The 21685-nt window shown below is 46.6% G+C and overlaps 1 protein-coding gene across 1 annotated transcript; it reads left to right on the top strand.

The window, feature by feature from the left end:
- The first annotated feature begins 3884 nt into the window (after window positions 1–3884).
- On the top strand, window positions 3885–20206 carry LOC144674076 (uncharacterized). Its single transcript, XM_078535598.1, has 4 exons — window positions 3885–3945; window positions 9074–9183; window positions 17030–17371; window positions 19896–20206. Exons 2-4 carry the CDS (start codon window positions 9096–9098, stop codon window positions 20204–20206), a joined length of 741 nt encoding a protein of 246 aa, XP_078391724.1. The 5' UTR covers window positions 3885–3945; window positions 9074–9095.
- Window positions 20207–21685: the final 1479 nt, after the last annotated feature.

Raw genomic sequence — 21685 nt, 5'->3', positions numbered from 1 at the left:
GCCATTTTTAAACAGCTTCCAATTTCATTATTAAATGGACTATTTTAAAATAAAAGCTGCAAAAAATCTGACGACATGTCAAGATGTCTGAGCAAAAGACAGAGATGGAACAAATAGAGATAAATGTTTTTCTAGATATAAAAGCAGAAAATGCTGGAAAGTCTCAGCAGGTCCGGCAGCATCTGTGGAGAGAGAGAGACAGAGTTAATGTTCTGAACCCAATTGGACTCGATGCGATAAGCTAAAGGCCCGACCTTGATCATATGAATGTGGCTGTGCCTGAACTCTCTCAGCTGCAGAGGAATGGTCAATTTATACAAGGTGTCCCTCATGCGTGCTGCTTCCCTCACCCACCACCCCCACCCTCCGGCACCCTAAATGTGCTTGTGCACTGCCTTCAAGCGCAGGGCAGACTTTTCTCCACCCCAACCACACCACAAAGTCACCTCAGCCACAGGGCTGCATTTGCCCTTCCCCACCGCCCCTCAACACACCTCAACATTGAAGTCCAACAGGCATCCCGAACGGACACTCTGCAACATTACTGTGCACTCACCTCCGAGTTCCTGAAAGAGACACCTACAGAGATAATGGATGCACTGGCTATAATTTTCCAAAATTCCCTATATTCCGAAAAGAAGGTTGGAAGTTATGACCCCGCTATTCAAGAAAGGAGGAAGAGAAAAACAGGGGCATAGAAACCTTGGTAAACCAGGTCAGCACTCTGCAGTCTGTAATCTTTATCAGGCCTGCAGCTTTCCGGAGGCCTCCCCTTAGCCTGGGTTTGGGTTCTGACATGTCCACTGGAGGCAGCTCCTCTGAGGAGGGCTAGAATAAGGAGGAGGCCAGGTGTGCACATTCAGCCTCCAGGGGAGCCACCTCTGGGAGTACAAGCGCAGGCACAAGGGGCGCATGGCCAAGGGGTAGTCCAAAGTGGAAGGGGCTGCAGAAGACACCACTATCCTGCTGCCAGGGTATACAGGCGGCGAAGCTGCTACCTCAACATGACTGAGGTGCAGTGCCGAAGGAGGCTCCGACTGTCAAAGGATCCAGTCAACTACACCTGTCGGATGATTGGCCCTGTGATCTCTCCTAACTGTGTGGGCAGCACCACATGCCAGTGTCTCTGAAGGTCACAGTTGCCCTCAACTTCAATGCCTCTGGCTCCTTCCAGGGCTCGGTGGGTAATCCTTGCGGTGTCTCCCAATCAGCGGTCCATACTTGTGTCAAGCAGGTTACAGACGCTCTGTTCTTATGTGTATTGACCACTTCCGCTGGGACCAGGCAAGCCAGACACAGCGAGCCAGAGGTTTCGTGGCCATTGCTGGCTTCCCCCGCGTCCAGGGTACAATAGACTGTACACATGTGGCCATCAAGGCGCCAGCAGGTGAGCCCGGTGCCTTCGTCAACAGGAAGGGCTTCCACTCCATGAACGTGCAGATAGTGTGTGATCACAGGATGCTGATTCTACAAGTCTGTGCAAGGTACCCAGGCAGCTCCCACGATGCCTACATCCTCAGACACTCCCAGGTGCCGGGGCTCTTCAGTGCTCCAGCTCAGCTCGGCTGGATGGCTGCTGGGTGACAAGGTCTATCACCTCTGAAGGTGGCTCTTGACACCTCTCCGCCATCCAAGAACAGAAGCTGAGCAGCGGTACAATAGGAGCCATGCCTCCACAAGGACTGTGGTGGAGAGAGTCATCAATCTTCTCAAGATGCGCTTCCGATGCCTGGACCGCTCAGGGAGCGCACTCCAGTACCCCTCAGATCGAGTGTCGGTGATAGTGGTTGCATGCTGTGCTCTCCATAACCTTGCACTGGAAAGGGAGGACGCAGTGGACAATGAAGACTTTGATGCAGTGGATGTGGCTGCGCACGATGAGTCCAGCACTGATTCTGAGGATGAGGAAGCACAGGGGAATGCTGAGGGGCAAATTGCTGACCCGGGACTACAGCAAGGAGGCAGGGACACCCGAGAGGCTTTAATCTAACGAACCTTAAGCTAGCTCCACACAAATGGATCAGAAGGACCAGCCTTGCCTGGCACTTCCATACTCAGCACCTAAGTGCTAAATCGGCCAGGTCATCAGCTGCAACTAAGGGCTTTGGACATAAACTATGGCAGACCCTGCAGCCTGGCCCTGCTCCTGTAGCAGACCCTGCAGCCTGGCCCTGCTCCTGTAGCAGACCCTGCAGCCTGGCCCTGCTCCTGTAGCAGACCCTGCAGCCTGGCCCTGCTCCTGTGGCCCACCCTGCAGCCTGCCCTGCTCCTGGGGCAGACCCTGCAGCCTGGCCCTGCTCCTGTGACAGACCCTGCAGCCTGGCCCTGCTCCTGGGGCAGACCCTGCAGCCTGGCCTACTCCTGGGGCAGACCCTGCAGCCTGGCCCTGCTCCTCTGCCCTTCCCTCCAGTGTGCTCTTCTCAGCTGACCACCTACGGTGTGACCTGGACGTGGCCATTGTGAGCAGCCTACAGGAGGCTGCCAGGCCTTCCTTTAAACAGGCTGCCAGGCCTTCCTTTAAACAGGCTGCCAGGCCTTCCTTTAAACAGGCTGCCAGGCCTTCCTTTAAACAGGCTGCCAGGCCTTCCTTTAAACAGGCTGCCAGGCCTTCCTTTAAACAGGCTGCCAGGCCTTCCTTTAAACAGGCTGCCAGGCCTTCCTTTAAACAGGCTGCCAGGCCTTCCTTTAAACAGGCTGCCAGGCCTTCCTTTAAACAGGCTGCCAGGCCTTCCTTTAAACAGGCTGCCAGGTCGCTATTGGACCCAGCAGTCTGTGCACGCCCGCGCCGCCTACACACTCCTGCTATTCATGGGAGTCGGCAAATACGCTGGGCGGACCTTAATTGGCCCATCCGCGTAAAATGGCAGCGTGGACCCGATCACGGGCGCCTTTCAGGTCAGTGCCCAGTCCAACCACGCCCGCCCGACAGGCAGAAAATGCTGCCCTTGATTTCTTCTGTTCAATCCTGTTTTATCCTTGTCACCAGTTTATTGTAGGGTGGCCGAGTTATACTATTAGTAATAGAGTTGATCTGCAGACACTTCTTGTGCGGACATCTTAAGTTTATTTACAATATACTTAGCAATGACTACACGTGTGTTTTCAGGTCCAACTCTATCTCTACACTGACTGCTGAGGTACCTGCACTACTCTCCTATTGGTTACTACAGATCATGTGATCTTCCTTACAGGTATTATTCTTAAAGGTAAGTTACACACTAAATAAAAACATAATTACCATTTTCCACCCCCTTTAACTCTGCTATACAAATTATATTTACAAGTACATATTTTTCAAGACAACATAATATTTACACTGGGGAAGGAGCTTACAATTTCAGTCTTTCAGGTGGCTTCCTGATATGTGTGGAACATGCTCCACAACTTCAGATTCTTTGTCAGGTTATCTCCTTTTCCGGAGTTCAATATATAAAATATTATTATAATATTTTCTATCTCAGCTTGAATGTTAACAGCTCTGATCATGTCACAATCCAGAGCTGCAAAGAAAGTGGAAGTGCCCGTTCTGTGGTTTCACAAGAGAAAACGACAATGAATTAATTGTGCAGAGTAAGGACTGAGAGTCTCAGTTTGTTGTCTATCTCTGTACTGGGAGCTTTGCTGCTCAGTCTCAGTGTTTCTGCAAGTCTCTTCCCACAAGATAAGCAATCTAAATGTGATCATAATTCTTTTTAATGGATTGATTTAAATGTGGTTTGAGTAATCGAACACGTTGCTCAAAGATCTGCTACTTTCTGAATGTTTACACTTTCAAATCAGTTCTTCTGCTGCACCCTGTTCCTCATGAGGCTAAACAAGGACATCAAGTGCCTGTTCATGTGGTTTTGTCTTTTTCATAAAACTCCAAGGAGGTTTCTTACAACTGAATGAATGCCATCTGCCATTTTACACATTTTAATCTCTCCTGCTTGTTGCCTGGCCAATGTAATTTTTTTTATCTATAACTAGTCTTGGTTTCTCTAGTTTGCCATGTGATGTTCTGGTTCTACTTGAGGTTTTCGTTGTCCTTCAAACTTCAGTTGTCTATTCAATTCTTTAACCAATCCATGATGTCCAATTGAAATGAAAATGCCTCGTAGGAAAATAAAAAATTAAAGTCAGCAAATACAATGCAACAGAACAGGTGAATCATGATGGACAAACTTGATTGGTTGTCTTTAACATGGACTCAGCAGCTACCCCTAATTTTAATTCAGCTCCTCCAGTGAATATGATACAGGAAAAAGCAGAAACTCTAATTGACCTAAGGATCTGCCAACCTGTTACCTTCTAATTCAGCTTCAAAAGCACGGCAATGAAATCTTGCAGCTTCATATTGTCAAAGTTTCCCTTTCTCAGCACAGTGCTTGTGATGTGGTACAATGCTCCTGTTCTTACAAACCACCCTCAGACCTACTGTGAGTAGCACCATATCAGATACCTTATCCTTCAAGTATGCAGTATGTAAATATATAATCAGGAGGACTTGTCTCTTTAAAATGTTGGAAAATAATGTAATTTATGGGCTTGCCTCACGGTTCCTGACTCTGGTCACGTGACTAACCCGAAGCAGTAGATGATTATCTTCCTGTCACAGTTTTAGATGAACCACATTGGGGTCTTAGGCAGAATGTTGAAGGATGTGGCTGTGGTTCTAAATCTGTGAAACAAAGATAACCATTTACTTCATTGTGCTGCTCACATGATCAAAGTCAGGGCAATTAGACAACCAAATGACAATTATGCCCAACATTTACTGGCCTGGAAATAAATAATTTAACTTGTATTCCAGAGTTGGTATGATGTATTTCATTTGTAGTGCCACATTTAAAAATCACTTGTTACACATTTCAGTTGAAATGTTCAAAATATGAAGTGTTCGTCTGGACTTATTTGTGGCCCTTTCCGATCAGAGTCAGAAGATTGTGAATCCGACTCCAGGGGTCTGGATATCTAATCTCAACTGATTCTTCAGTCCATTCTGATGAAAGGTCATCTTGACCTCAAACATAAACTCTCTTTCTCTCCACAGATGCTGCCTGACCTGCTGAGAATGTCCAGTATTATTTGTTTTTATATCAGGTTTCCAGCATCCTGAGTGTTTTACTTTTGTATATTTGAAATTTTATTTTTTTTGGAGGTGTCGTCATTTGAATGAGGTGTTAATCTGATGCACTGTAGCTTCATGTTTCACAGGAGGCCCAGGTTAGTGTGAGGCTAGTCCCACTCAAAGTTATTTGGCACTTCTTAATGCCAACCTTTACCTCTTAAACGGGAGGTGTATTCTGACTGCTGCAGGTGCTGGACTTGGATGGGAGAGACTTTTTCCAGCAGGATAAAACCGGAGAATTAGGGCAGCAAGAGCTGGGGAGCAGACTCCTGGGTTCTCAGGTACAGCGCTAGATGCCCTAATGCAGGAGGTGGCAAGGAAGGGAGAATTCACCTTTCCACAGGAGGTTAAGAAGCCTTCCCAATCAGCACTTAGATGGCAATTGGAGCAAATAGCTACAGAGGTCAATGCCAGGTTTCTGGCCCTGAGGATCTGGACACAGTGGCAGAAAAGGTTCAATGACCTCAGACAAGTAGTGAAGGTCAGTGAATGCATTTTTCAATGCTATTGCCTCCATCCGCATCACCATCCTCACACATTAATCAATGAGCCACACCCCTACCTATAGCTTCTAGTAATCAGGGATCATGCCTAACATTCAAATGCTCTGCATCTCCTCTAAAATACATACTCCCAGCTATTCATCCATGGAAGACAAACACGTGGCAACACATTCACTGACCCTCTCCTGTTTCATTTTCAGTACATAAGGTAACACATAACAGGAGCGAGCAGCAGAGAACCAATGGGGACAGGCTCGATTGCATCCTCTAACCACCTAGTGCTCAATACTATTGGAATGACCATCATTCAGGCTGAGCCAACTAGGTTTGCTGAAACCATTGAGGATGACAGACTGTTCCTGCCTTATGTACCTTCTGAAAGACCACATTACACTCATCTCACAATCTGGTATGATGTAGAAACAGGAGATGGTGTAACCATACATTTCATGATTTCTAACCACACCCTCTTCACTCACCTCAACTCTCCCCATGTGAATTTATTCCTTCAGAGGCACGAGAATACTTGGCCAGTCATTAGTGAACGAGGATGCTGGCCGAGAAAAACCTCCGATGAGAAAGGACCACCACTTGATCTGACACACAAAGGCACCGGCTCAGATACAGGAAGAATGAAAACTTGAGTGGGTGTTATAGAGGTGAGATCTGCATGTGGTGAGTCAGGCCAGTGTCCCAGCTTCCTGGAGAGTGAAGTTACAAATGTGTGCTCCCGCAGAGGGCTCAGATATGGACTGTGATGTGGTGGCACATAGAAAAAAGCTGGTGGGCATGTCGACCAAAATGTTTGATGCATTGGCGGGCCTGCCACAGATCTATTGTCACTGTCAAGGACCATGGAGCAGGGATTTTTATGGAGCTTGGAAAGGAGAGCGGGAAATAGTGGTCAACACCATAAGAATATTTGTGAACCCAGCAATGTTGCAGCGTTTGATGATCAATGTCTCAGCTTCCATTGTGGCACAATCTGAAGCCAATCATTGTCTCAGTGTTGACGTGGAAACTCAGGCTGAGCTCATGAGATCTCTGTTGGTTTCCATGTAATTCAGCTTTTTGACTTCCAGGCTCAGGCCGCTGTCATCATGGCCGAGGATGCCAGTGTTCAAAGGGATTCCCAGTTTCAGACAGCACTCCAGTAATCTGTCCTCAAACAGACGACTCGGATTGATGTGGCAGCTTGGAGATGGCGGGAATGGCTGACTGGTGCCACCACACAGGACACAGACTTCCACCAAAACAGCAAAAGAATATCAAAAACTCTCTCCCTGGATGTTCCATAGTGAACCATTTAAATAATGCTGATTGAGGGTCCCTCATTGCAGCTGAGCCCAAGTTCAGTTGCGTTGTTAAGAGCGGTGGTAAGAGGACGTGTGAGGTCCAAAATTGCAGGTCACCTATCCAATCAGTGTTAAATGCTGACTGACAATGTGGTCTGCCCATTCTGCTTTCTCATGATGCACACAGGACAACTGAACGAGTGCATTTCAAAAGATGGCAATCGGCACCGACCACCTCAGAAGTCATTGGAAGCAGAAACAGCGCCATTTTATTCTTCTCCACCTCCTGTAGTGCTGAAACCATCAAACTACAGAGCCAGACCGCATAGCTCGAGATCTGAGGAACAAACGGTGTTTCTCTGCGCACAGGCAGAAGCACCATCATTTTCCATATATAATACACACCTAGTCTGTAGGTCATAGATTTTGGAAGTCCTGTGATACAGCCTTGTTGTGCTGTGCAGCGCATCCTGTAGATTGAACACACTGCATCAATGTTATGCTAGTGGTGGAAAAAATGAATGTTTAAGGTATTGGATGGGTTTCCAATCAAGCAGATTAATTTGTCTGGGATAGTCAAGCTTCTTGTTCAGTTGCAGATGTACTTACCTTGGCAGGAAGAGAATATTCCATCACACTCCTGACTTTGGCCTTGTAGAAGGTGGGGAGTTTATTGGGGAAGCACTTGCCACAATGTACCCTGCCTTTCACCTTCTCCAACAGCCACAACATTTACATGGTTGGTACGATGGAGTTTCTGTTCAATGGTGATCCCCAGGCTATTGATGATGGGTGATTTAGCGATGATAATGCCGTTGGAAGTTTATTATTATATTGGTATTATCAATAAGCTTTACATGAGTGCATAAATATTAATTGCTGTCAATTAGTACACTCATTTGCATAAAATTCAATTTTTTTTGATCAATATCATTTAAATAGTTTTGCTGGAGAGATCTTTTGTAAATGTATTTTTTGTCTATTCTTCCTATAATTGGTAATTACATTTCTCTTTTTAATTCCTAATTCAATTACTTTATTTTTAGTTTAAAAGTCTATGGGCTGGATGTTACAGGGCATCATGATCCCTACATCCCCGTCTTAAAAGTCACTGGGGGTTCTGCCCATCACACTGGCAGCAGCGTTTATTGCCTTAAGGTGAGACTTTTGTCCCTATTGTGGGAGGAAATTCTGACATAGAGAGCTGGCAGCCAGTCATATGGCCAGCAGTCTCTAGTCACAGCAGTGGCAGATGGAAGCAGCAGTCTCTAGGCACTCCCAAAAAAGAGAAGCGGGGAATTAAGATAAGTTGAGGGTATCACCAGGACCAGGCTGACAGACCCAGGTGAGGAAGTTGATGGGAATGGGGCCAGGTTGGAGAGGCCAGTAGGGAGTGGGACCATTGTGGCTGAGGAGTCTGACACTGATAAGCACAGGATGCCCACCAATGAGGTCACTCCCTTGCCCGACAGCAGTTCGAGCAGCTAAAGCAGCTGGGCTTCCCACATGGCATTGGCCTCCCCCCACCACAGGTGAAATGGCAATGTGTACGTGATGAGGCCCTTATGAATGTGTCGCTAAAGGTACTCATTGGTTGTTTTGGGCTTGATTTTCCAGACAGGCTTCTCATTAGAAACATTAAACTTTATTTACAGGCTGTAGCAGCAGTTACATGCTTCCAACAAGCTCCACAACGAGAAGAAGAACTCCCACTCTAAGGTTCCCCACACTTAGAGCTGATTCGTTACGTGTCACATGATACTATACAGCAGAATAAAATTTGAGACAGTTTAGCAATGGGTGGGTGGGCAGTGGGCAGGACACCCATTGGATTTTATGAGCCCTCCTGCCTTCAAACCTGCCGGCAGAGGAGAGTATGTTGCTGTGGGATAAATGTGGATTATATATGGTCCGTTGTATGTGAATATGTATAACTTTTATTACGCTTATCAGAGGGAGAGGTGGTATCATGACTGAAGAATTTCATTGCACGTTTTATATTTCCCAATGAGAATGAGGAAATAATATGTTAAGATGTTTTACTTCATTTCATTATATACACAGTCTGAGTGATAAACACATTGAAGAAATGTGTTTCAGTTACACTTCATGTTTTTTTGGTGCTATATAATCAATAACTGTATCTAAATGTATATTTCTCACAGGCAAAGAGACTGAATCTGTGAAATGAGTCTACGATTTTCCTGCAGCAAATTGCCAGCTGGTTCGATGTTCAGTTTCTTTGTGTTTCTACTTCCGCCTGTTTTCACACAAAGTAAGTGCCTTATTTCCATCAGTCACAATTATCTTACTTTACACTATCATAGTGTTTAATGAATTTACATATCTACTATTGTGAAAGGAAATAATGTCTTTATTATTATGTTCCTGCTCCTTTTAACAGGACATGTAAGTTCACTTTTCCGATTCCAGCAATGGAACAATTTAATAACATGAAAATTTTGAACATATATCTCATTGCTCTTAACTCCGTTTCCTGAACTATCTCTGAATTTCCCTGTTCACCTCTACATATACTCTTGCATATAACAAACTTCTATCATATAGCTTGCTGTCACATTTCAAAGTATCACAATCACTCCGTGGAACTCTTTCTGGAATCCATATATTTGATATTTAAACACTCAATTGTCAACCGGTTACATATGTTACAGAATTCAGGTTTCCAATATATAATAATATTCAAATGTGAATTTATGGTTCTAAAATGAGGAACAGTTGAAAGTACTTTATTGTTTGAGCCTATAGAACCTATTGTAGCGACGCAAAATGATGGAAATACTCAGGTCCGTCAGAACTGACGATAAGTCATTGACCTGAAAAGTTAAAACGAGTGAGATTTTAATTCAATTAAAGCTCATTCGTTAAAACAGATTTAAAATTGGGCCCATTGCCTCTCTTTCTCTCTCCACAGATGCTTCCGGAGTTGCTGAGTGTTTCCAGCAGATTGTATTTTTATCTCAGATTTCCAGCATCCCCAACCATATTTGTTTTTTTTTTACACGATACTGTTCAACTCAAATTTAATTTGAAAAAGTTTAATAGTTTTACACAGTTTGGTTTTTCAACCAGAGCTATTGTGATTCTAGTATTTGTGATGTGAAAATGTAACCAAAATATTGGATATAGTGAGGATTTTACTATTTCACTTTTACCCTTTAAAATAAAGGCTGATGATGATTTGAAGGTGGAAATATATTCCAGTGAATGACGAACTATTGACTGAAAGATGGGACTAATGTCACCAGGGGCCATTTGGAAATATTCAAATGCATTAAGTACATTTTTCACCATCACAGCCATGGATGTCACCTGCACTGATAAGGCACAGCACCTGAAATACACTGCCAGTCAGATTCCTAGAGCTGGTTTATCCCCGTCACATTTCAGACACAGTGAAGAGTGGACGCAGGAAACACCTGAACTCATCCCAACTTGGGAAACCCCATTACAAGATAAACAGGATGGAGACCCACATAACTGTATCCTTCCCCAGTTTCTCTCCCATGAGCTCCTGTCCATCCTGATAATGTCCCCTGTAGACCAGGAGTCACAAGGAGTTCTGGAACCTTTATATTCTGTATAAGGATTTAAACACGTCCCCTCTTTTTTATTTGATTGTTTTTTTTTTCGTGTTGTATATTCAGCTAAATCTCATAATCAATAGACTGAATATAATAGGATTGTTCTGTTTTTCTCTGTAATAGTGATTGAAATGAAGACAATATTATTCGCTGATTATAAAAATATGACTCTTAAGTTAACACTATAATTATTACATCTGCCGCCATATGTACACACTCGACCTCTCCCTTCAGCAGCACACACTCACCCGATCTCAAAGCTCTCCTTGTCCCCAGTTCCACTTCATTCTTTGTCTCATCCAACGCCTGAACAAGAAATATTTTCTCTTCCTTTCAGGGGTTGAGGAATGCAAGTTCCAACAACTTCCTTTATTCTGCTACTAACACCTGCTTTACTCTTTAATATTATTATTACCATGGTCTTTTCTTGTGTTCTGTGACATATTTGTCATTTAATCTCTCCAGACCTCTAACCTATCCCTGACCTTTTATTTTGCTCCACCTGCAACCCCCCCACATTTTCAACAGCATAAAGCTCATCACATTTCTATCCGATCCCAGTTCTGAAGAAGAGTCATATTAGACCCAAAGTGCACTAAGTGTGGTTCCAGATGGGAAAAAGGACGCTTTCCCTGCCAGCCACAATGATAGATTTTCAAACCGTATCGTAACATTCCCAGCATCTCCAGCCTCATTAATAGTTCAATCCCGGCAAACACGCTGGGTTGGTGGTGGGGCAGCCTCTGAATCGCCTGCCCCGCCATCACCTGAGGCCTTCAGTAATCCGGGCAACATATTTAAAGACCTCCTCTGCAAAGAGCTAATTATCAAGGTATCGCTGCAGGAACTGAAGCCGGAAAGTCACCATCTGGGTGTGTAGGCACACCAGGGCCTGAACGCCCTCCCTAAGCGGGAGACTCAGAACCTCAACAGCGGCCCAGTGCAGCCTTTTGCCCCAGAAGAGTCCAACGAGCATTCTTTGGATTTTAGTGACAATGTCTGGGGGAGGGTTCAAAGTGACTAGCCGGTACCACAACATGGCGGCAATCAGCTGGTTTATGACCAGAACTCGAACATGGTAAGACAGCACTCGGAGCAGTCCTGTCCAGCGCTGCAGGCGAGTGGTGACTTTGGCCTCCAGCTCCTGCCTGTTCACCGGCCAGGATTCCTCAGCAGGGCAGAGGTGGACCCCCAGGTAGATGAGGCTTGTCCTGCTCCAGGTGAAAGGCCTGAGCTCCTCAGGTGCGGGATCCATCTGCCGCTGACCAATCAAAAGTCCAGAACACTTGTCCCAGTTGATCCTGGCAGAGGACACAGCAGAGTAGACCTCCTGGCACTCGTCCATCCTCCACAGGTCAGCTGGGTCAGTGAACATGAGGAGCACGTCATCCGTGTAAGCTGAGATGACCACCCCGATGCCCGGCCCACGCTGAACCAATCCCGACAACCTCCTCCACAAGAGGTGCAGGAAAGGCTCCACACAGATAGAACACAATTGGCCACACAAGGAGCTGCCCTGACGCACTCCTCTCCCAAAGTGAAGGGGCGCCGTCAGGGACCCGTTAACCTTAACCGGACAGCCTGTGGCAGCGTACAGAAGTCAAGTCTGAGTGACATGATGCAGCCCGAACCCAAATACTTGCAGAGTCCTGAATAAATATTCGTGATCCACCCTGTCGAACGCCTTCTCCTGGTCAAGAGAAAGGAAGGCACTCAACACACCAGTCCTGTGGGAAAAGTGGATAATATCCCAGACCAGACGGATGTTATCGAAGATGGTGCATCCCGGGACTGTGTAGAACTGGTCAGGGTGGATCATGTGGTCCAGCACGGTGACAAGGTGAAAAGACATTGCCCTGGTAAAGATTTTGTCATCCGTGCTGAGGAGGGAGACTGGGCACCAGTTCTTCAGGTGGCGGAGATCCTGCCTCTTAGGCAGCAGGATAATCACAGTCCTGCGCCACAAGAGGGGCATCGGTTACTATACTCTCCCCCAGGACCCTCACAAAGCTAGCATTGCCCAGGCACCGTTCAGGAATGATGGTAACTATCTGTAGATGCAGCTGGCTCTGGGCACTGTTAGCAAACACAGGCGGGGCAAGGGAAGATAGAGTAGGGTACAGGTCTCCTTCCCCTCAATGTTCAGTCTCTCACAGCCCTCCCTGCACGAATGTTGCATTCCTACCCCTGCAGACAGCCAGAGAGACAAAATACAGTTCATTTCTCCCACAGGCTCCCACCTCTTGCAGCAAAAGTCCTCCCCCTCGAGCTGTTGTTGAGTGCTCTCCCCTTCAGCTCTCCCCAAACTCCCACTCCCAGGCTCTTCAGACCTTGCTAGGCATCACAAGGCCCTACCCTGCAGTAGCAGGTTCTACTAGACTAGCAGCAGCAGACTTTTTGGCAGCAGTCCTCTTGATCCAGTTGAGGACTAGAAGGAAGTACCACAGCAGCAGGAACAGCCACATGAATACTTCAGCAGCAGGAACAGGAACAAAAAATTGCACAGCAGCAGGAATAAACACTGGAATACTGCAGCAGGAACAGCCACAGGAAAACAGCAGCAGGATCAGCCACAGGAAAACAGATGCAGGAACAGCCACAGGAAAACAGCAGCAGGAACAGTCACTGGAAAACAGCAGCAGGAACAGCCACAGGAAAACAGCAGCAGGAACAGCCACAGGAAAACAGCAGCAGGAACAGCCACAGGAAAAGAGCAGCAGGAACAGTCACAGGAAAACAGCAGCAGGAACAGCCACAGGAAAACATCAGCAGGAACAGCCACAGAAAAACAGCAGCAGGAACAGCCACAGGAAAACATCAGCAGGAACAGCCACAGAAAAACAGCAGCAGGAACAGCCACAGGAAAACAGCAGCAGGAACAGCCACAGGAAAACAGCAGCAGGAACAGCCACAGGAAAACAGCAGCAGGAACAGCCACAGGCAGCACCAAGCTCAACCACAGCAACAGCCACAGCTCAGCAGTAATGAGCTGCACCTGAGACCAACCAGGAAGCACAGGCTGGGCACTGGTGTGAATCACTTGTACATAATGTTCACTGTTGTAAATAAACTCCCAAGGATGTCTCCTTGCCTATGGCTCCATGTTCTGATGAGCAGTGTCCGTGTCACTCTGATGTGAAATCTTGGTTCCTGCACAAGATAAAGGCAGGTGTCTCAGTCCAAGGCCTCTTCCCTGTGCTTATGCAACCTTCCCAGCACACTGATGGTGCCTTCACTGTCACTGGGCACAATAGTCATGCCTGGACCTCAATAGGCTTATCTTTGCTGCCAGAGTGTCCTGGGCCGGTGGCACAGAGTACCATCATTTTCTCTGTGTGCTGTGCTCTCAGCACCTTTGAGGTGTGGCTGGCCCACCATCTCATCAGCATCTGTGTCCGGTGACAGTGTGGTCCTGGAGGCATCTGCTCATGAAGGATGCCATAGGAACAGGAGAAGTTAAGGTTTCCCCAGAACATTCCCATGATATGATCCTGTTCACAGAGCGCAAGAGGGTTGCCATCGACCAGACAGGAGCCAGACATTCACATAAGCTATGTGTGGATCTACGGAGATTCTCCACCGCGTGTCATCATCATCCTTCTGGAATGTAGGGACTATGGGCATCCGCTGCATCTGCATGACAGGAGCCTTATCACAGAGGGTATGTGCACTGCCATCAGCCAGACAGGAGTCAAATGTTCACAGATGCAAGGTGAGGATCTATGGAGCCCCTTCACGGCAAGTCGACAACATTCTCCACGAATCTAGCAGCTATGAGGGCCTCCCGAAAGTGCCTGCCTCACCTGGACAACACGATAGCCTCATCGCTGTCATCCTCCCCTTCGAGTATCTCATTACCCTCATCCCTGTTGACGTCCTCTTCAATGGAAGAGACAATCAACTCCTCCATCTTCTCCTCAGGCAGCTCCTCCCCAGGTTGCAGTGCCAGGTTGTGAAGGGTGCAGCAGTGATGACGATGCGTGAAATCCTCTGGGGAGTATATATTGCAGAGTCCAGGCACCACAACCTCACTTTCAACATCCTGATGGTCTGCTCCACCAAGGTGCAAGTTGCAGCATGAGCCTCATTATACCGTCGCTCTGCTGTATTCTGAGGCCGCCTCACAGGCGTCATCAGCCACGTCCTCTGTGGGTAGCCCTTGTCCCCCAGGATCCAACCCTGCAGCCTGTGGACGCTGGAAGATGTCAGGGGTCTGAGACCTGCTGAGAAGATAGGTGTTGTGGACACTCCCTGGCAATTGCCTGCAGACCTGTAGGATGCGTTTGTGGTGGTTGCACACCAGCTGAACATTCAGAAACTGGAAGTCCTTGCGGTTGACAAAGATGTCTGCTTGTTACCATGGAGACCTGAGTACCACGTCAGTACAGTCAATGGCACCCTGCACCTGTGGGAAACCTGAGACCTGCACAAATCCCAGTGCTCTTTCATCCTGGCTTTCCTGATCTGGGGCTCATTGCACAAAGCTGTGTGCCTTCATGAATATAACATCCATGGCGTGTTGCATCTTATGTATTATGAGAGTTTCTGACTCAAACACCCTTACAGACACTGAGTTCCAGGCTCCCACCACCCTCTGGGGGAAAATGTTTCTCTTCAAATCCCCTCTTATCCTTCTACCTCTTACGTTAAATCCCTGCCCCCAATCCATGCCTCCGGGTTGCCATTGTATGTGGAGGCTTGTGAGATCCCACAGAGATCACCTGTGGACCCCAGAAAGGAGCCACTGACTTAAAAATTGAGTGCTTTGGTCACTTTCTAGGCCACTGGCAGTGGATACCTTCTATGTCTCCATGGCAACAAATCCTGCCGTCACTGGCAGATGTGAATTATCAGTTCCCTGGTCATGCGCGGTCTTCGGCAACAATGTTTCTCACTCATCTACAGGAATGACAAGTGTCGTCTGTAGACCCTGGGTCTAGTTGGGTGCCAATCAGTGAGGCTCACTGTGGCTCATCAGCGCCATGCACAGGACCCCCAGCTGCCTCTTCCTGAGGGTGCTGCTACCCCCCCCCCCCCCCCCCCCCGCCCACCCATGTGCCTCCATCTCGCTCTTCTCCTTCGTCCCTGCTCTCTGTGCACCACGAGGTATACAGATAGTTCACCAGACTCCATGCTCCTGCCAGATGAAAGAGAGAGACGCGTAGGTTAGCATGGGTGTACATAGAACCTCTCTTGGTTAAGTCTAAAAGCCCCTTAATGCATGTTGGAGACTGCTGGCCACCACTGGGATGACCAGAGTTCAGTGCACTGCATGGCTGCCCAAAACCCCACCTACATCTACCCTACTCCACAGGACCAACTGACGGCAGCTTTGCCCACTGGACTGCATGGTGTGCTCTCAGCTCGGGTGCAGGCATTCTCCTAACCTCCACTGCAAGGCTGCACTGTTAGCTTGAACCATGGGGGAGACTAGTCCAAAACTGAATGAAGACATTGCAAGGGGCTGTGAGCGCCTCCACTAGTGACTGCTCCATGACCAGCTTTTGCAAGGAGATTGTATGACTTTCCCATTCGTCCAGTTGTTCTGTAGTCCACTAAACCGCTCAACTGTTTGCAGTTTGTTCCCGAGTGGTGAAAATTTCAGGGGCATTTGGTGGCACTTTCATGCCTCTGCATTGCTTCACTGGGAAGAGAAGCTAGAGGCCCGACTCCAAGCATGTCAATGTGGCTGCATCTGAACTGTCTCAGCTGTGGAGGAACGGTCACTTCATACAATGTTTCCCTAATGTGTGGCCATCTCCCTCCGCCTCTGCCCCGCTCCCTGCATGTACTTCTGCACCACCATCAGGCTGTGCTGCCTTCCCACCCCCACCAACGGCAGAGCAGCACTTGCTCCAGAACCGCACAGTCAGCCAGTCGGGAAATAGCGAAATGCCTGTGCTCTCGCCTGAATGTGTGGCGCCTGTTCCTTAAGTTCAAACAGGCGACCCTGGCGAGCGCTTTGTAACGTTAGTGCACACTCGCCCCCGAGTTCCTCTGGAAATTCAGCTCACCAGGTGCACCGTCTTTTCCATATTGCTGTGAAACACGTCGGCGTATAATCTCGCCGATATTCCCAGATGATCCAGCATGGGGGGATGATTCCAGTGGGCAGGGCTTATAATAATATGCAGATGTATGAAAATGACATTCCTGATGTGTGGCAGCAGGAAACGTGGTCACCTATTGACGGGTGGAGGGGACGTTCGCAAAGCTGGTTTCACAACAGAGTGGAACCGAATTTTGGCCTTCTCGCCATATTGTTCACTCACGCCCACCATGACGCCCGACACCAACGGGGACGGCAAATTACAGCCAAAATATTAAGTATTTTTCTCTCTTCACAGATGCTGCCAGACCTCCTGAATAATCCCAGTATTTTCTGTTTTAATTTCAAATTTTCAGCATCTGCAGTATTCTGCTTTTATTATGAATTATTACAGACATTGGATTAAGAACTTGGATTAAGAATTTGAGATTTACCATTAAAATAATTACATTTCTTCTTTCTAACAGGTAACACAAATCATATTTATTTTTTGGATAAGAGAGGTGATATCTCACTAAAAGGACCAGACAATCCTGGAGATGGTCCTGTTGTCTGGAAATGGAAACCACACTCAGGGCAAGAAATCCAACAGCTGGTTACTTTTCGGAGAGACAGATCGGGCTGGTGGAGCGCAAAATGGAGCAGACAATTTAAAACCAGCGAGTTGTTCCAGAGGATAATAAAAGATCGGAATACCATTGATCTGAGAATTCACTATCCCAGAATTCAATTTGCTGGATTGTTCACCTTGACTCAGACACAGCCAAAAAATGAAATCCTGAAACGTTATGAAATATTTGGGATCAAAGGTGAGTGGAACATAATACAGAAAAAAACAATGATTCTCCGTAAATAATTTCAGGTGTAATGATGAGAGATTGCCGGGATCACATTGTTCAGGATTTTGGATTTTGGGTCGGGACGCCGATGTTTGGGTCAAATGGGGTTTACAATCCTGCCCCTGTATGGGCACAGTCACCCAGCAGTGATTTTCCTTGAATTGGTCAATTAGAGGGCAGGCTGGCCTGCTATTTGAGGATGGTGGCCGGACTCTCGAAGCTGAGGACCAATGGGAGGATCAGATAAAACAGCAGCCTGCAGCTCCGGTAAGAGAGAGGGGTTGCATCCATCTTGAGGTGTCCCTTCTCCAAACTTCTTAATCTTTTAAATTAAAATTTTGTCCCAGCAATCGGATCATAATTGTGGAAGTGGAACCCTCTACAGTGTGGCCTATGGCTGTAGCTGTGGCTGTGCAAGTGGGGAGGACCTGAAAGCCAGTCATGAGTATTTGTCCCCCTGCTCAGCCACCGGGTGGTAGCCGGCAGGTAGCTGGCCTAGTTCCCCCAGGCCTCAGGAGGCCCACAGACCGACTGGAAAATTTCAGTCTGAGTTTGCTGATTGCCCTTGATAGGCCTTTAACTCCTCCCACTTTGGGTAGCCTTCCTGACTCCCAAGCTGCCTCCAGGAAAATGGCCCAGGGATGGGATAGTTCCAGGAAACAGGGCTGGGGGTGGGGTTGTGGCATGAAAATTAGCCCAGGAGCTTTATATTAGCCAGTGCGATGCACATCTCTCATTATAATTATCAGGGGAAAGATTCTGTTCATTGTTTCTATTGAAATGGTCAACCTGAGTTAAAGAATATTGACAATTTAACCAGAAACAACAAACTGAGGAATCTACCCGATAGACACTATTATGGTCTATACACTGACAGTCTCTCTGTAAGATGTACTGAATTCTGTTACCAAATAGCTCCCTTGTGCTATTAACTCTCATCATTGTGAGATAGAGGGAAAATCAGAGAATCAAAGGGCAGAATTTTCCCTGTCCCCAGGAGGTGGGAATGGAAGTGGTGTGCCCAGGATTTCACAGGGATCTGTGGCAGATTATCTCCCCGACCATGTCCTGCCATGGGGGAATTTTATTAATGGTGTGACCAGAATCGGGCAGGCTGCCCATCACAAGGAGGTGGGAACCCAATTGGAATATGTAAATTCCTATTAAACTCCATTTTTCCGGGCCATCAGCATTTTGCCATCAGCGGATCGACTCCCCGTCGTGTGGAGAGGCCACCAGCTAAATGAAGACGGCTTCTCAGTGACAGCCTAGGGGGGAGGGATTTTAACATTAAAAAGGGGGCCACGGCCCACTGGGGAATTCATGCACATTGATCTTTGAAGTTGCTGGAACATATTGAGAGGAGTTCACAAAGCATATCCAACACTGGGTTTCATTTATGAAGTTACTGGCCAGAATTAACCTGGAGGTAACCCGGAAGATGTGCTTGGCACCCCCCTACCCACTCCCCCGTGCCCCCCGACCACCTCCAGCTGTCCCCAGGCAAGGACTACACAGGAATTGCCCAGGAAGGTCAATCTTCTATTGGATAACAACCCTCCACCTGGAACCATCCGAAACTCCGATTTATATCGGAGAATTTGATTGGTTCCAAATATTTAAGCAGAATTAAAGCCAGGATTAAAGCCAAGTCTAAAACAAGGATAGATCGTAAAAATGTTCTGGCAGTTCCTCCAAATGTTTGGCACCATGTGCAGATTCCAAAGTCCCTCATAATTCTGGTTTCCTCAAGTAGAGTTTAACTCCTTTCCCTCACGCGGGGTTTAATCATCACGTAGCCTCTGACAACAGACTTACTCCATCCGAGTTCCATGGATACAGTTATCACCAAAAAGGCACATTTCAGCTCATGACAGTCCTGATGGCGTAAATTCCCCAGAGTCAAAGTTCCAGTGAATCCCTTTTACAGTCACTGGGTTTAATCCCCCACGTGAGCCTAATTTAGTTACAATCCCGGTGGGGAACCAAAACAACCAAATTTATCAAATCCCTTCCAAAGAAGAAACTTCCAACAAGATTTCACTTTTTATAACTTTAACACAAATTAGAATCAACTTAAATTAAACATGAATCTGTACCATAATAATCACTCTATGACTCCAGGAATGGTAATTGTGCTGGTGGATGGCGACCGAGAATTGTCATCCCCACTGTGTTGTTCTACTGGTAAGATGCACTTGTGTTTAATCTGGCCAGACCCTTTAATGCAGGAAGGTACAAGTGCTGATACTCTTTCGAGTTATCAACAGTCACAGATTGCAACTCTTTTGAGTACAATCACAGTTCTTGGTTTCCAGGAGTGGGACATTAACCCACAACCCTCTGATTCAAAGGCATGGGTGCTATGAACTGAGCCACAGCTGACACCTCCACATGTGCTGATGATGAGCACATCCCAAGATCAGTTAGAACCTAATCATTGGATTGTAAATGCCACTAATTACATTAAATCTTATTGATCTGTCTTTCACAGCTGAAGCAAGTCCACAGCAGCCTGTGGTGGGCAGTGACATCACTCTCAGTTGTACCATCTCCAGACTCTCAGATACAGTCAGTCTTCACTGGAAACAGAGAGACTCATCTCAGCAGAACCGGAGGAAAACTGATGGGATCCGACTAAATAATACAGCCTATCTGATAGTCAAACATGTTACAGTAGAGGATGGGAAGTTGTATGATTGTGAAGTGAAGGAAAATGGATCCATTGTTATCAAAGGAAATGCAGATTTTCCTGTTTTCCAATGTAAGTGCAATTTCCTCACAGTGGATATTCAGAGTTACTAACATAAAACTGGGACAGAGAAGTGTAGTCATGCATGTGAATCATGAACACTTCATACCAACAGTCACAATGTGGGGTTCTGATAAACATATCAACATTGAACAAAAAGCTGAGCTCTCTCCTCTCAATACCACTTCTAGTCAAGTGCTGCTGCTACTTAGTGATTCCAGTTGGTGCAGACTGTAGGTTTCAAATAAGCATTGAGTTGGGAACAGGACTAAGGGAAGAGGGAAGGACAGGGAATCAATGACAATGAACGGGAGAGGGAAGGATGGAAGTGATAGGAACGTACATTAGTAATGGTGGACAGAGGGAATGGCAGTGACTGGGAGTAGAGCTCTGGGAGTGGACGAGGGGAAAAGATGCGAGTGACAGTGAACAGAAGATCAGAGCTTGTATTTACACAATGTATAGAAACAATCCAGGTAACTGCATGGGGAAGCAGTGACCAGCTATAGACAGAAAAGTGGAGTTTAAGGAGCTAGGACATAACTGATATTTGCTTTTCTTGTCTCTCACCTTATTGAGACTGGAATTGTCAAATTAAGTGAGGCAGTTCAACAGCGGAAGGTAGAAACTCTGAATTGCAGCATGTGTTTTATAAATGGTGACGCACTGTTTAATCAAACCAGCAAATGCTTTCAGTCGCAGAGCGACTTGAAGAGAGAAAAGATATTCTTCACTAAAGAGGGAGGAAGTGGGTCTCAGAATGAGTGAGAATGTTCAGAAAGGCGAGTGAAAGCTTAGAGAAAGAGAGAGGCTTTCAATCCGTGCGAACACAATGGAGGAGGGGGAGAGGGTCAAGAAACTGGAAGTTAGACTGAAGGGAACAGAAGATTTTGATACCAATTGTGGAATAGAGGGAGGGGACAATGAGAGAACGACAGAGAATGTGAAGGAGATCATCCTGCAGGAAATTGCTGAGTTAAATTGGGATGAGGCTGTGGAGTGATTTGTTGATGATGTTGAAGATTTCAGATTTAATGCATTGAGGGACAGGGAGACAGTGTCTGTTAGTGAGGATGGTCAAGGAGGATTAAGTGTGGGATAGAAAATGGACAGATAACATGTTCAAAGTTGTCTTTGTGAGATGTTATAGGTGCTGTTAATTTATTATTCCCCATTCATGATTGCTCCCCGGACAATAAGTAAAGGATTCCCAACCTTCCAATTTTGCCAGCTGGCAAGTGTATTGCTTGAGCAAAAAAATTGACTTTGGGTTAGTCTGGATGATGAAATTTGAAAGATGTGATAATAGAGAAATAAAAAATCATGCAGGAATTGCACAGGTATAAATCCTGTACAAGATATTAAGTGTAACAGGAGACAGATGTTCACTGTGAAGAAACCATCACGTTGACAGCAACTCAAGCAGCAGCAACTGGATTGTGTTAAAGTGGGCCAGGGGCATGGAGCAGGTATCTGCCCATTTCATATTAGTGAGATGAGAACTAGAGGCAGAATTTTTTCATGATATTCTG

Source organism: Cetorhinus maximus, unplaced genomic scaffold (assembly GCF_964194155.1).
Source record: "Cetorhinus maximus unplaced genomic scaffold, sCetMax3.hap1.1 HAP1_SCAFFOLD_550, whole genome shotgun sequence".
Taxonomy (NCBI): Eukaryota; Metazoa; Chordata; class Chondrichthyes; order Lamniformes; family Cetorhinidae; genus Cetorhinus; species Cetorhinus maximus.
Note: the sequence above shows the minus strand (reverse complement) of the source record. Positions and strands in the feature narration are given on the sequence as shown.

Bases quoted from the DNA above. Each gene is read 5' to 3' on its own strand.
- LOC144674076 (XM_078535598.1), top strand. From the start codon at position 9,096: ATGAGTCTACGATTTTCCTGCAGCAAATTGCCAGCTGGTTCGATGTTC. The intron at 9,184-17,029 runs GTAAGTGCCTTA...TCTTTCTAACAG, and splicing joins TCCGCCTGTTTTCACACAAA to GTAACACAAATCATATTTAT. The intron at 17,372-19,895 runs GTGAGTGGAACA...TGTCTTTCACAG, and splicing joins TGAAATATTTGGGATCAAAG to CTGAAGCAAGTCCACAGCAG.